The 14,491-nt window shown below is 39.9% G+C and overlaps 1 protein-coding gene across 8 annotated transcripts in view; it reads right to left on the bottom strand.

Moving 5' to 3' along the window:
- The window catches only part of TMEM131L (transmembrane 131 like), a 170,717-nt gene that overhangs the window by 12,506 nt on the left and 143,720 nt on the right, over nt 1–14,491 (bottom strand). For 7 of the 8 annotated variants that reach the window (XM_003822591.6, XM_034959296.3, XM_008976170.5 and 4 more), the window contains 4 exons: nt 11,770–11,918; nt 3,294–3,418; nt 2,326–2,492; nt 1,090–1,275 (listed from right to left, as the gene is read on the bottom strand). In XM_003822591.6, the coding sequence (XP_003822639.4) occupies nt 1,090–1,275; nt 2,326–2,492; nt 3,294–3,418; nt 11,770–11,918 (627 nt within the window). The remainder of the gene's footprint in view (nt 1–1,089; nt 1,276–2,325; nt 2,493–3,293; nt 3,419–11,769; nt 11,919–14,491) is intronic. The other variant, XM_024928630.4, reaches the window with a different exon arrangement.

Raw genomic sequence — 14,491 nt, 5'->3', positions numbered from 1 at the left:
ACTGCACTCCAGCCTGGGCAACAGAGCAACTCCTTCTCAAAAAAAAAAAAAAAAAAATTATTAAAAAAAAAAAAACTGAGTGAAAAGAGCAAGATGCAGAAGGCTACACTGAAGTATGATTTCATTTATGTAAGTTAAAGACTAACAGTCAATATTTTGTTGATGGATATATGAATGTAAAATTTAAAATGGACTAAAAGTACCCAGACCAAATTCATGACAGTAAACAGTGATTCTCTTGGGAAGGGAGAAGTGAACAGATGATTTTAAAAAAAAAGCAAATATGGCAAAATTAAGAGTTGTTAGCTCTGGGTAACTGAAACGCAGATGCTTCGTGACCTCTCTGACATCATTAACTTTCTCAAACTTTCTCAAAAATAAGGGACAGCCAATGTTCACAGCAGCATTATTAGAACAAACCAAAAGGTGAAAGTTATCATCCAAGTGTCTGCACATACAATGGAGTATTACCCGGCAATAAAAGGGAAGGAAATGCTGACACATGCTACAATGTTTTTGAACATTGAAGACATTATGCTAACTGAAATGATCCAGTCACAAAAAGAAAACCATACTGTGTGATTCCACTTACATAAGATAGCCAGAGTAGGCAGATTTATAGACACAGAAAGTAGAAGAGGGGTGAGCAAGGGTTACAGGGAGGGAGCAATACAGTTATTGTTTCATGGGTACAGTTTCAGTTTTGAAAGATAAAAAATTCTGGAGATGGACAGTTGCGATGGCTGCACAATGTGATGCACTTAGTGCCACAGAAGTCCACACCTAAGAAACATCACAATGGCAAATGCGGTGTCATTAAGAATGTACAAATAACAAACTAAATGCAGAAGCTCTCTGAACTATTTCCAAGACAGACACTAACAAACGATGATGATTATGACAAGGATGGAGGGGAAGCGGGAGGGAGGAAAGAAAAAGAAAGTGAGTGAAGTCCAAAGCAAAGGTCAAGGCCACTGTCCCATCTGTCCTCTGCACTCCTGAAGGCAGATCGAGACTGTGTGGACTGGGTACGTGGGAGGGCAGAGGGAAGGGCCACTGAGAGTGCCTGGGGCTCTGCTCAGGACTCACCGGCCGGCAGGAAGTGCTGGGCGTCCACCATGGGCTTCTTATCCCCGTCGGAGCTGCTGGTGCTGCTCCAGCTCCCCCAGCTGCCCCGGCTGGCACGCACGCTGCCAGAGGAGCTCCCACAGTCAGAGCTGGAATCGGAGCAGAACTTGTCCACACATTTCTTCTCAGGCTTCTGGTAGTAACCTTCTGGAGGAAGAGTGAGAGGAGTCATGTTTCCCTGAAACAACTGTCAACCTCATGCATTTCTAACAGAAAGAGAGAGGTGACAGGAGGAGTAGGGCCAGGTTCACCTTCAGCTACCTCTGCTCATCTAGCAAGAAAGGAGGAGTTCATGGAAACTAATGGTTGCACTTTGAGAAATAATAGGGGATGGGCGGTCTACTCTGCCTATGGCAGGAGCAATTAGGGGCTAAGAGGGCCAACACCAACTACATAAGCATGATCTAATAATGATTCTAGAATTAACAAATAACTTACATCAAGAAGACTGAGGCTACTCTATTGCACCAGAGAGTCATAGGTGATTTTCCCCCTCTCTTTCAATAAGATATCCACTAAGAGTTTCAAAATATTGATACATGAATGGGAAGACTCTTCAGTAAGACCAAAAGCAACACACATGTGTCAAGGGAATGAAAAAGAGAGGGTGGAGATAGAAACCAGCTAAGTGTGCTGGCCTGTGTCGGGACATGGGGCATGTGTCTGGAGAAAGCGGGTGTTGGTTGGGAGGGTTGCAACCCCCACCACCCCATACCCCACATGTACTGCCCTAGCCCCCACTATCCGGTACCAGACCCTGGACTCAGCACTGGGTGTCCCTCTACCTACCACTCCCAGGGACACTGCCCAGCAGGCCTTGGGTGGGGCAGCAGCCTGGCTCTGCAGAACTGCTGGACTCAGGTACGGGGGTAGCACTATCTCACTTGGCTACTCCCCCCTTTCACCAAAAGGGACCTGTCTGCAGCAAGCAAGCATCATTCCTTCAGCAATATGCCTGAGGATAGTTACGACTGGCCAGACTGGGGGGCTGGGGGGCAGCACTAGAGGCCTACTGAGACTCAACCAAATCTTAGTTTTCTGGTCTCACCCTGAAAGCTTTCCACTGGGGCTTTAGTTATTAGCTAAGTTGCCTGTAGAGATAAAATCACTGAGGTGTCATTTCTCTTATTAGATACTTCATTGAGGAAACAAAAATTCCCACAGAAGCACCATTTGTAGCTCAGTATCATTACATACCTGCCTCTCTCTGGGCAGCAGGTAAACTGTTTGCAATTTCGGCATCTGCTTTACAAACCTCCCTAGTGCTTTCCTGTATACACCAGCTTTTTACATTGATGTCACTGCTCAGCTCAGACCTCTCAAAGTCACTGCACACAAGCTTTAGATCACTCTGTTCAGGAGGCCTGGAAAAGACACACACACAAAAAAAACCACATCTGTATTTTATCATGTACACATGCAGACTTCTTTCCATGACACTTATTAGAGGTGAAAATATGAATCTGGGACAATAGGAGTCCTCCTCTCTTTGGGTCTGGTGGAAGAGTATGATGAGCAGAAAGGGATACCAATAAGAAAAAGATTTTGTCAGGGAAATTAAGTGTCTCAAAGAAGCAAGGTTTCCAAGGCAGAGTGCCACACTGCCTGGGTTCGAATTCTGGATCTGCCCCTTACCAGCTTGTCAAACCACATATTGTCTGGGTACCTCACTTCCTGCAGCTGTAAGAACCTACCTTCTGCAGGACTGAAGCAAGGGTGACCTGAGGGGTAACTATTCTGTTTCATTATTATGACCCCAGATAGCGCAGGTGGGTCAGTGGCTGAACAGGGAACAGCAGAGGCCTGCCTGTGCCCCGTGGTTTTCTCTAGTTCCTGCTCCACAAATGCCCCTGCCTCTCATAAGCAGAATTAAGGTCTCCACACAGAGGGATGGCTTATGCTTTTCCCCTAAAAACTACCAAATCTGTTAGCATTTTGTAAAGGAAAGATACAAAATGGTCACTTTAAGGTATTTTTAACAAAATAAAAACATAATGGGAAAATGTTAATTTTACAAATGTATTTTAATCTTAAGATATAAACATTTACACTCTCATATTATTGGTATCTAATATCACCGAAATAAGTTTAAAAGTGAATAGCCAAATGCAAAATTATAAAGTGAAAAATAGATCAAAATATTAGAGATAGTAAGAATTACGCACCTTGAGACTGGAGCAACACCTCTTTTCTTGTTCTTTCTACATGTTCGACTTTTACTCCAATTTAAATTTTGTAAATTTCCTTCTCTTTTCTCCTGAAGCTTTTTCTTCCTATAAGGATCTTCTTGCTAAAGAAGAGAAAGTAAATGTTTAACGGTTTAAACTAAATATGAATAAAAACATGTTTAAATGTTTGAAGACCAACTCCATCTGAATTCAGAATGTTCCATTGCTGTTGAAAACTGAGAAGTATGTTTCTCAGCCTCTAGTTTGTTTTCATTTCCCCTCTTGCTCTACTTCCCTCAAGCTCCACAGAAAAAGAAGAAAAAAGAATTGTTGCCTATAAAATTCCTAAGAGGCTAAAAAGGAAAAACATCTGCTAGCAATTTATGACTAGCTTGCTGTTTACTTTGCAGCAATAAATCCTCCAACCTTCACCTGTTAATTTGGTATGTGCAACTCACATAAATTACTGTACTATGAAGAAAAATTAGGTAAAAACTCAACTTAGGATCAAGTTGTGTCTTTACGTTTTTGTTTATAGACGAACTTTAGGAGAACAGCCAAATCTCTATAGAATGCTCCAAACTAGTGTAAGCTTCTTGGGTAAATAGGCAAGAATATGCCTGATGTTTTAAAAATGTGGTTCTGAAAAGCATCAGCATGAGATGCATAAACATTATATATATAAGTATTAAATAAGTATAGTTTCCTCAATTGGAGCCTTTTCCTCTTTTCAGTGTCAGGCATGGTCTATTAACAGACCCAAGGGGAGATGGATTCCCTTTGCCCTTTCAAACTATGAAGTAGCTCAAGTCTTTAACATATTCTAATCCTTATTATTCTTCTTCCTTCCACATGTTGCCCTCTTAAAGCAGAGACACTGTCAGTGGGTAGGCGGTGGTGGGAGCTCACACACTGAGACCCAAGGGCTTAAAAGACACAACTCTTCAGTGTGTTAGGTCCTTTCAGGAGGAAGATATATCTTCTCCAGGCACCTCACAGAGGCAAATTCCCTAGATCCAGAAGAGTCCCCTTCCTACTGACTGAAGGATTCACACTTCATGGAAAGCAAAGATTGGCTCATTTTACCTTCTCTTTCAGAAGGCTGGCCCAGCAATCAGAGTAGGAATTGTGAAGTTGAAACATACACTCAACTAACACGAATAACTTGCAAGGAGAAAAAGAAAAGGTTTTAGGTAACCTGCAATACCTTCAAGTTCTATGTCTGAGATATTAGAACCCTTATGCATCTATTAAAGCAATGTGCACACCACAGTAAATAAAAAGTAGAAGCGGAATGGGATTTGTAACTGCGTAGGCAGTGGGATTATGACATTTTTTATTTCTCCTTTATACACCTTTGTTTCCCCCAATAAGTATGTATTAACCTTTTTCTGATTCTGAAGGTATTTTAAAAACCTGACAAGTTAAGCATACAAAGCCCTATTGTACAGGACCTTATGCTAATTGCTTAAGTTTGAAGCTAAACTGAAGGATATGCAGACTCGGGATTTCATGTTAAACAGACATGCACCACATTTCTTCATGTATTGTTCCTTTGTGTATTTCTAACTTGGTGGGGAGGTTTCCCACCCCCGTCCACTCAAGGGCCAGCAAAGGCTTGTCGACACAGCAAGTACTTGAGCCTATCCATCCCTCCAGGGTCAGGTACAAATAAAAAATCAGTCTCTCAGTGGGGTCTGAGAAAGCGTGAGCTGGTAAGCAGTCACTGATACTTGGCTGCCTTTCTCAAATCCATCTGGTTGGAACTGTCATCCTGTGCAAGCGAAAGGGTGAGTACATTCAGGACTACTGAGAGGCGGGACTCAGTGACCAGAAGCATCAAAGAGTTCTCCGTGAGTATGACAAAGAAAAGGGGAATGCAGGACAAGCTAGATTCAGAGGCGTGAGACGTATCCCAGAAAGAGTGGCAGGGAGCACCTTCTGAAGCACTGGGCAGTGAGGAGGGATGTGGCTGAGAGAGAACAGCCCTGCAATGGAGACAGCAGGTAGAACAGGGAGGGAAAGCGAGCCAGAGCACACAGCAGCAGACTTGCCAAGAAATCCGAGGAAGAGCAAAGCACCACCTGGCTGCTTTCTGGTACAGAGGATCCCAGAGAGAGAAGGACAGGACTAACCAGGAAACTGAAGAGTCACATGGAGCTGCATTTAGGAGTATATCTCGGAGGCTAAACTGCCTAGTTTCAATCTCGTGCCTTGATTACTGGCTGTGTAACCTTGGGCAAGTTACTTAGCCTCTCTGCCTCAGTTTCCCAAGTCATCCTCAAAGCATTGTGTGGACTAAATTACCTAGCATCTCATAAGCCATTTAAATGAGACTTAGTTATTGTCATCATTATTATTGAGTTATTTGGAGGTTTTTTTGGTGGGTTTTTTTTTTTTTTTTTTTTTTTTTTTGGAGACAGGGTCTTGCTGTGTTGCTCAGGCTAGAGTGCAGTGAGGCAATCATTGTTCACTGCTGCCTCAACCTCCCAGGCTCAAGCAACCGCCTACCTCAGCCTCCTGAGTAGCTGACACTACAGGCAAGTGCCACCATGCCCAGCTATTTTTTTTTATTTTCTGCAGAGATGGGGTCTTGTTGTGTTGCCCAGACTGGTCTTGAACTTCTGGGCTCAAGAGATTCTCCTGCGTCAGCTGAACTATTTGAACTAGTTACGTTTGCTGATCTCTCTGATAGAGGTGATGATTTCACAGATGGCAGTGTGGAGAAAGATTTCCTAAGCTTTACTAAAAGCAAAGGAAGAAATCAAAGAAGAGAAATCACAAACTTACTGCAAAAGTCATTCTTAAAGCCACTGTGTATAAGTAAAATCAAATAAGCAATAACTAAGTTTGCTTAGTTTCTTAGCAAACTAAGAAAAAACTCTGATACACAATATTTGATAGAGTTGATATCTTTAACACAGAAAGTGCTCTTACAGAGAATAAAACATTCCAAAGAAAAATGGGCAAAGGACATGAAATATAAATTCATGAAAGAAATACAAAAGCAAAAAAAAAAAAAAACCACGAAGAGCTCGTCTAAAATATTCCATCATAAAATAATGTTTTTAGAAAAGGTGAATTATAGACTACCTTGTGTCTCCTCTTTCCATTTTGGTTTTAGAAAACACAAATGTGTTTATGATGCATAAGCACTAGGAAATGGCTGGGGAAGCAGGATCCTGTTCACTGTGTCTGCCTCTGAAGTGTGGAAGCAGAACTAGGTTAGACATTTACCTCTACATTTCCAGAACTTCTTTTCAGTGGTAGCATTTTGGATGGATAGTTTTTTGTGTTTTTCAGCCTTCTACAAAAAATGGAGGAAAATGCTCACCTTTCCCTAGTAAGAAAACCAAAACACAACTGCTCACCTATCACACTGACTAAGATTTTGCAAACAATTTTTGCCGCACAGAGGAGAATGAAAGTAGCATTCTCAGACATGACGTGAACAAATTGTTACCAACTTTCTGGAAAGCAATCTGTCAGCACACATAGGAGCTTTACACAGTTGATCCCTGTATTTGTTTTCACGCTGCTGATAGACATACCTAAGACTGGGTAATTTACAAAAGAAAGAGGTTTACTGGACTCACAGTTACATGTGGCTAGGGAGGCCTCACAATCATGGCAGAAGGTGAAAGGCAGGTCTCACATGGCAGCAGACAAGAGAAGGGAGCTTGTGCAGGGAAACTTCCGTTTTTAAAACCATCAGATCTCGTGAGACTTACTATCATGAGAACAGCACAGGAAAATCCCACCCCCATAATTCAACCACCTCCCACAGGGTTCCTCCCATGACATGTGGGAATTGTAGAAGTTACAATTCAAGATGAGATTTGGGTAGGGACACAGACAAACCATATCAATACCCTTTCATTCTATTTTTTGACATCTATAACAAAGACTTGCCAGGTACACAGGTAAGAGGAACAAAATTGTCCATCACAGACTTATTTATGAAAGAAAAAGTTGGAAACAATCTTAATGTCCAACTGCAGGAGAATGGCTTAAATTATGGCACAGTTAAATGATGAAATGTTATGTAACCACTGAAAACAAAGCTCCCCATTTAATTTTTATAGAAAATTTAGTTATAATCTTATGGCAAAGCTACAGACAATAATAATTATCTTAACTATTTTAAGATAATAGTTTTTAAAAATCTGCATAGAAAAGAATACAAAAATGTTAAAAGTGGTTTATTCTGGATAATCTTTTTCTACCTTATTCTTTATGCTTCTATAATAATCATGAATTACTTTTCTAAGGGAAAAAAGTCTGCTTAAAAGAAAATAAAAAGCCAAAGCTAGGGTTAAAATTTACTTTGCGGATTCCAAACCTGGGCTTCAACCTTCCTTGCCAATAAATCCAGAGGAATGTTCCACGTGTATTATATAGACAGATTTATACAATTTTGTAAGCCGCAAAATTAGGCTCTAAGAATGTGCAAGAAAAACAAACACTGGGCACTGCACTTGAGAATGTACTTATTGAGAATGATTTTCGCCAAATGAACAATGAAATGGAAAGTATTAATACACTCAAGGGATTTTAAAGAACAGCTCTACAAAACAAGGAGTGAGTCACAGAGACAGGAAAGAAATGAGAAACCACTGACCGCAAATCTGCACCAGAGAATCCACCTTGGTTGACTTGGTTGGGGACAACCTTGGGCCACAAAGTACAGCCTATGCCATCCACGTCCCTCAGATGGGCCTGTCTCCTGTGAACCCAATGCCACCATTAGATGCAGATGTCTGTCCTACACAGGTTTACAGACCAAACAAGGAGGGAGGGTCTTATACAACCACTGAGACCGACAGCAAGAACCGCCTTGAACTCTAGGGACAGAGGTAAACGGCAAGACCCATGCCCTCAGGGATCTAATGGTAAAGACACACAGAAGAAAATAACTTGAAGAAATTAAGAAAACTGCCATAACCAAGGGCACAACTAAGCCTGGCACAGAGAGCCAGGAAGACTTCAGTACTGGGAGGAGAGTTTGAAATAGGCGATGGCACCCACGCATGTGGCAGGTGGAGGCCAGTGGCAGCACCATTATTCCTTAGGGCCATCTTAGGTTGAAGGGACCTTGGGATAATCCATTCCAGCCTCTCCTCCCAGCACACAATGCTATGTATCTGCTGGAGTCAGTGCATGGCAGCATCAGTTTCTACTTCATTGCAGGGCAACAGGTAAGACTCCAAAGCCCATATCAAAAGGATGTTAAGTTCAACTCCTAACTTCATTCATTCCCACCTATCCCAAATTCAATGACTATTTCTGCTCCTGAAAGTGTGCCCTATCCTCACCTTTAGGCCTAGCTTTTTGTATACTTGCTATACCTGCACCCTCAGCCAGTCTGCAAATTCAACACTGCCTCCTCCCCAAAGTTTGAACTCAAGGCCCTCGTCTTTTCTCTGTGTACACCTCACAGACTCCATGTCCAACCACCACATGGGTAACGCCCAAACCTCAAGCTCCAGGCCTAACTTGTTGCCGAAGCTCTAGTTCCCCACCTCCCACTGTCTACTACACATCTCTCTGCAATGTTCAGCCATCCCTCTCTGTTGGTAGGAATCATTATTATACCTATCACTTTGAGACTTACTACTTGTCAATACTTTGTAAGTGCTGCCATTCTAAGGTAATTCTCATATTAGCCCATTTAATCTGCACAAGTCTTTGAGGTAGGTATACAATTATCATCCTTATTTTGCAGAAGGAGAAAAATGCAATGTGAAATAACTAACCGAATATTATGGAATGAATACATGATGATGCAGATTCAAACCCAGAAGAAGCCTGGCTGTAAAGTGCACACTCTTAACGTGATAACAGCATTGCTTTGACAGACATAAAAATGAGCTCATTGCCTCCATCAGAATTCCCCATTCTAGTCACCCAGGCTTGGAACCTTGGAGCTATCTTTTGTAAACGGCCATGTGAAAAAATGACTCCTCTCCTGTATGCATTTAGTGCTAAGAAGTCCTGATGGTTTTCTCTTCTAAAATGTCTCTTATCTACTTTCCTATCCTTTACTCCTGCTCAAATGTAAGCCTTGATTACATCATATCTCCCCGCAGAGTAACAGTCTCTTTGTTAGAAAAGAGCTGGTATCCATTTCTTCCCTCTCCAATTCAATTGCCAAAACATTGAGAATGATCTTCCAATAATGTCTTATATTCACATTCATTCAAGCATTTATTCAACTACACTAGTTCTACGTAACAGGCATCCTGACAGTCTTTATAAAACTGAATTGAACAACATCCAATTATTACCTTCAGGAAGATCACAGTCCACAGGTTGCTTTCAATTTCTTAACCACTGTCCATCCCGCCGCCCCCCACCAACTCAGAAACCTTCAATAGCTCCCCAAAATCTGCAGAAAGGTGCCAAAGCAGCAATCGTCAGGCCAAATCCTCCAAAACTTTTTGTTTGGACAAATGTGCTTTTAACAAATTTGATTCTGAAATTCCTTAGCAGGCAACAATTCAGTTCTCTATGGATACCACCACCTTCCTATTGCTTTCACTTAGCCTATGTCACCATTTGTGCTTCCCATCAAGACCTAGGGAAGAAAGTCTGAACTTTCAATCAGCATTCAATGGCCTTCCGACCTAGGAGGACTCTGACCCCTCCCTCCCATTACTTCCCCAAAGGTAGCTTCTTCCAAGTCAGATGGCTCCCTAACTGCACCCAATTATGCCTCAATGGTTCCTCTACCTGCAGGGCTCAGTGCTGCCCACTGCCCATCTTCCCTTCTCTGTTCTTCCACATGCTACCTGCACAAGTTTCCACCTCCTCTGGGAGCTTTCCACGGCACCCTTGCCTACACAGACTTTTCAATCTCTGAAGTCCCCTCTACTATGAATCTTGGTGTTTGGTTACACAGAAACCTCTTGTCTTTCTTTCCAAACAGACTGTAAATTTGTAGTTTGGACTGCTTGCAACATACTTATTTTGTATCATTTCTACTTTATTTGAATAAAAAAACTCATGTTTGTTATAAAGTTTTAATAAAAGAGAAGAAAATAAAGAAGGAAAAAGAAATAATCCAAAATCCCACCACTCAGAAATAACCAGGGTCTCCCATTAATTACTTTGCAAACCTCATTCGTGAGTATTTTTCTATGAGCCTACACATATGAAAGAATGGCAGTACAGATGATGGGAATAATTTATAACACTAGGAATATATATAATTTTTAACTAAAAATGTAAGGGTCAATTTTATATAAATTTAACATAAGAAAAATAAACCAAAGTAGAACCAAGGGAACTGTCAAGTTTCAAATAATTATTTCTTCAATACATGCAATATTAATTCCTTAATGATCTCTCTAAGGTTAAGAAAAAGACTGTAAAAATATTTTCTTAAGTTATCACCCTTTTAAACTACACGTTTCATGTTTTCATAGTACTGGCTCTCTACTGAGAAAGATTAAAATTAAAATTTATTTTCACCTACCTCTCAATCCCACCTCCTGGTTTTTGCAGATTATATTACTATTTTTACTTGGTTAAAATTTCAATTTTCCAATCTGTTCTGTGGTTATAACTGCCAAATTTTTAGTCTTCATTCTGGATATAAAATGGATTGAAACCTCAACAAGAGACCTTTATTATGCCTTCTTCCATCTGCGTGTTTATTTGAACTTCTATCTTGCTTGGCTAAATTTCATTAACTTGATTTTACAAGAATGGCTTATGATTTCATTTGTATTTAAGGATGTCTGCCTGTTGCCTTTGAACTTGAGTATTAACTTGGCTGGATGCAATATTCTTTGTTTACATTTCCATTCTCTCAATGATACTACTCCACTGTTTCCTGGTGTTAGACGTTCCTATTGAAAAGTCTGAGGCAAGCTTAAGTTTGTACTTCTTGATTTTTCTGTCTATGCACAACTCTTTATATTTGAAGTTCAATTAATTTAACTAAGTGCCTATTCCCATTATGATGTATCAATTTTTCCTGTTGTACACATTGTGCCCTTTTGATCTACAAAGTTAGTTCTTCCCTCATATGAGGAAAATTTTCTTCTATTATATCATGAATACTTTTCTCATCTTTTAGACAGAAGACGATAATAGATATGAGGACAAAGACAGACAAAAAGCAATACAACTCAGCAAGAGTATGCCCTAAAATATAGATGTTCAGTAATAACTGGATAGAAGGAATATGTTAGTTAAGTTCTACTCTGCCATCGTTACCTAGGAATGACCCATTTGCTTAAGAACAGATTCTCTTCAGAGTAAAAGCTATCTGGTTTCTCTAAAAATTACTGTAGTAACATCTATATAATTAGAAGGTAAATAAAATTCTCTGAACACACACACATCAAACTCACCAGTTATTAATATGGATTCAAATGCAGTGAAACATATGAAATATACATATTCACTTAATACACAGTCCTAAAAATGGATTTTGTTTTTAATAGGCAAGAAAAAAAATACAGACCTCTACGAAAGGTATGTCCTGTTTCTCAGAAAACATGTCTTCTCTAGATGTTTTGTGAATCTTCTTTTCTGAAGAAGGCTTTGTGTCCACCTTCTTCAAAGTTTCACAATGATCTACTTCATTCTTGACAGGTACTTGCTGGTTATTCCCTTTAATAAACAAAAACAATTCAATTTCTAGCTAATAGTTTCCACTCACATTCCCCATCTTCTTTCCTACACCAAACATCTAATTGGACTTCATGAGAGTTAAATTAAATTTAGCATTGTTTTTAACATCCATGACGCTCTAGAAATTTATTTTGTTCATAGATGAAAATATATTTATATTAAGAGTTCTACAAAAAGTCTTTAAAAGAGGTCAAGGGAAAAAGGTAGGAGGGACACCAATATTCACAGCATCATTATTCATAATAACCAGAAGGTGGGAAAATGCCAAGTGTCCATTGACGGATAAATGGATAAACAAAATATGGTATATACATACAACAGAATACCATTCAGCGTGACTCATTGCACAACAATGTGAAATACTTAAAACTACTGAACTGTACGGTTAAGATGGTCAAGATGGTTTTTTCAAAAAAGGAATGAAAGTCTGGCACATGCTACAACATGGATGAACCTTGAAGACATCATGCTAAGTGAACTTAGCCAGATATGAAAGGACAAATGTTTTATGATTCCACCCATGAGGGAGCTAGAGTAATCGAATTCATAGAGACAGAAAGTAGACTGGTGGTTACCAGGGGCTGGGGAAAGGAGATAATGGGTATTTATTATGTAATGGGTGCAGATTTACTGTCTGAGATTATTAAAACTTCTGGAAATGGAAAAGGATATGGACAGTGGTGATGGTTGCACAACTATGTGAATATACTTAATGCCACTGCATTTGATAATTTAAAATGGTTAAAATAAGTTTTCTGTGATGTATATTTTATATATACATGTTTTTAAGCTGGCAAAGAGGGAGAGAAGGATAAAGACTTGGATTCTGGTCACGACAGCCACTAATCAGTTTTACAGTCAAAGTTAAGTCTCTTAAGCTGCCTGTGCCTTAGTTTTCTTATTTATAAAATGAACACAACCCCAGCTTCCTTGCCTCTCTTGTTTGACAGTTGTAAAGATGAAAACAGAACAGATACAAATGTAAAGCATCCCCACCAAAGGACACATGACTGTTTCATGGAAGGTCCTCCCTGCTACAGTGAATGCCCGCCCTGCCCCTGTGGAGCAGCCAATCGGCAGAGGAGCCAACAGCTGATTAATCAGATGGCAAAAGTGGGTGCTGGGAGGAACCTTTTCTGAAAATATGTTTTCTTCCATTTTTCTTTTAAGTGATTTCATAAGTATACTTCTTCTATCTCTTATCCCACAATAAAGGCAAATGAACTTCAACCCCACAATAACTGGCCTGTTTTCTAATTTGAAACGATGTATTTCAGTACCTTCTTCTTTTTTCTTGAACTAAGAATCCCTAACAATACCTTTGAAATTTGAGAAGTCTAGATGACCATAGGGCAGAGCAAATATTTCCCAGCAAAGCAGACTGCAGGCTCTGGTAGGATGGACACCTAACCAGATTACCAGCAGAGGCTCCAATCCAGCCCTTCTGTGGGACTTGAGGCAGGGCAGGTCTCTCACCCACAGAAGGAAAGGAGCAGTCAAGTCCCCTCTGATTCTGAAATTCTGAGGCTACAAATTAAACTCACTCAAAGCAAGATACATAAAGTTTTCAAATAACACTTACCAGGTAAACATACTTTTATTTGGTTAACAGAAAATTATATAAATATTATGTAACCATAAAAATGCCAGGCAAGCAAATGGCACACACCTTGTAAAGTAATGCAGGCTTTTATGGTTTAAGTACAACCAGGACATATTAGGTCTTATACTTTCAGAAAAAGGGGCTCTATCCCAAAATTAAGGTTATATTCTCCAAATGTCACAAAATGAATACAGAAAATAATCCTTTGGCCAGACTCATTACATAAATAAAATAAAGCATCATGGCATGTTTTTAATGCTTTTGGCTGTGATGGAAATACAATGGCCAAAGTCATATCCAGAGACAAAGCTGATCACTATCAACTGCTTCCTTTAATAACCAGGAATAACTTAGAATTAGTGAAGATCTGAATCAAAGGCTACTAATGCTATTTCCCGGGAATTTCTGTCTCTATAGGACAGTCAACTATTTGCCTAGAGGGTTTAGATCAACTTCATTTAGAGGACTGCTGGGACACAACTTTCAGATCCCTTTCAAACCTGTGCATTTCCGAACCAAGAGCATCTAACAGCAGCCCTGTGGAATCTTCATTACCCTCCATTTCCTACCTTGTCAAAATTAAAAGTCATTCTTTAGCACAGATCACCTTTGAAATTTAATTCCTTCTAAAACACAAACTGGCGGTTAGATATCCACAAAGGAAAACATCAAGCACTGTGAAACAGTAAAGCAGACAGCCAAAAGCAAGGCAGACAGGGTCCGTACCAGAAAAAGAAAGCATAAGAAGAATATCCCTTTGGATTCTGGAAGCCATAAGTATGAAATACAATACAGATATTTGCCTCAAAAAAATAGGTGCCATTACTCTCCTGGTCCTAATTTGTGAGAAAATGGATTTCCTTAAGTTTTCTTCAGGCCAAGAATATAGTACTAAAAGTATTAGTCATCAAAGTTTCTTAGGAAGGATCCAAATTTAATAGCCAGTACA

Source organism: Pan paniscus, chromosome 3, assembly GCF_029289425.2.
Source record: "Pan paniscus chromosome 3, NHGRI_mPanPan1-v2.0_pri, whole genome shotgun sequence".
NCBI classification, from domain to species: Eukaryota; Metazoa; Chordata; class Mammalia; order Primates; family Hominidae; genus Pan; species Pan paniscus.
The sequence above is the reverse complement of the archived record's forward strand: the minus strand, read 5'-3'. Positions and strand labels throughout refer to the sequence as shown.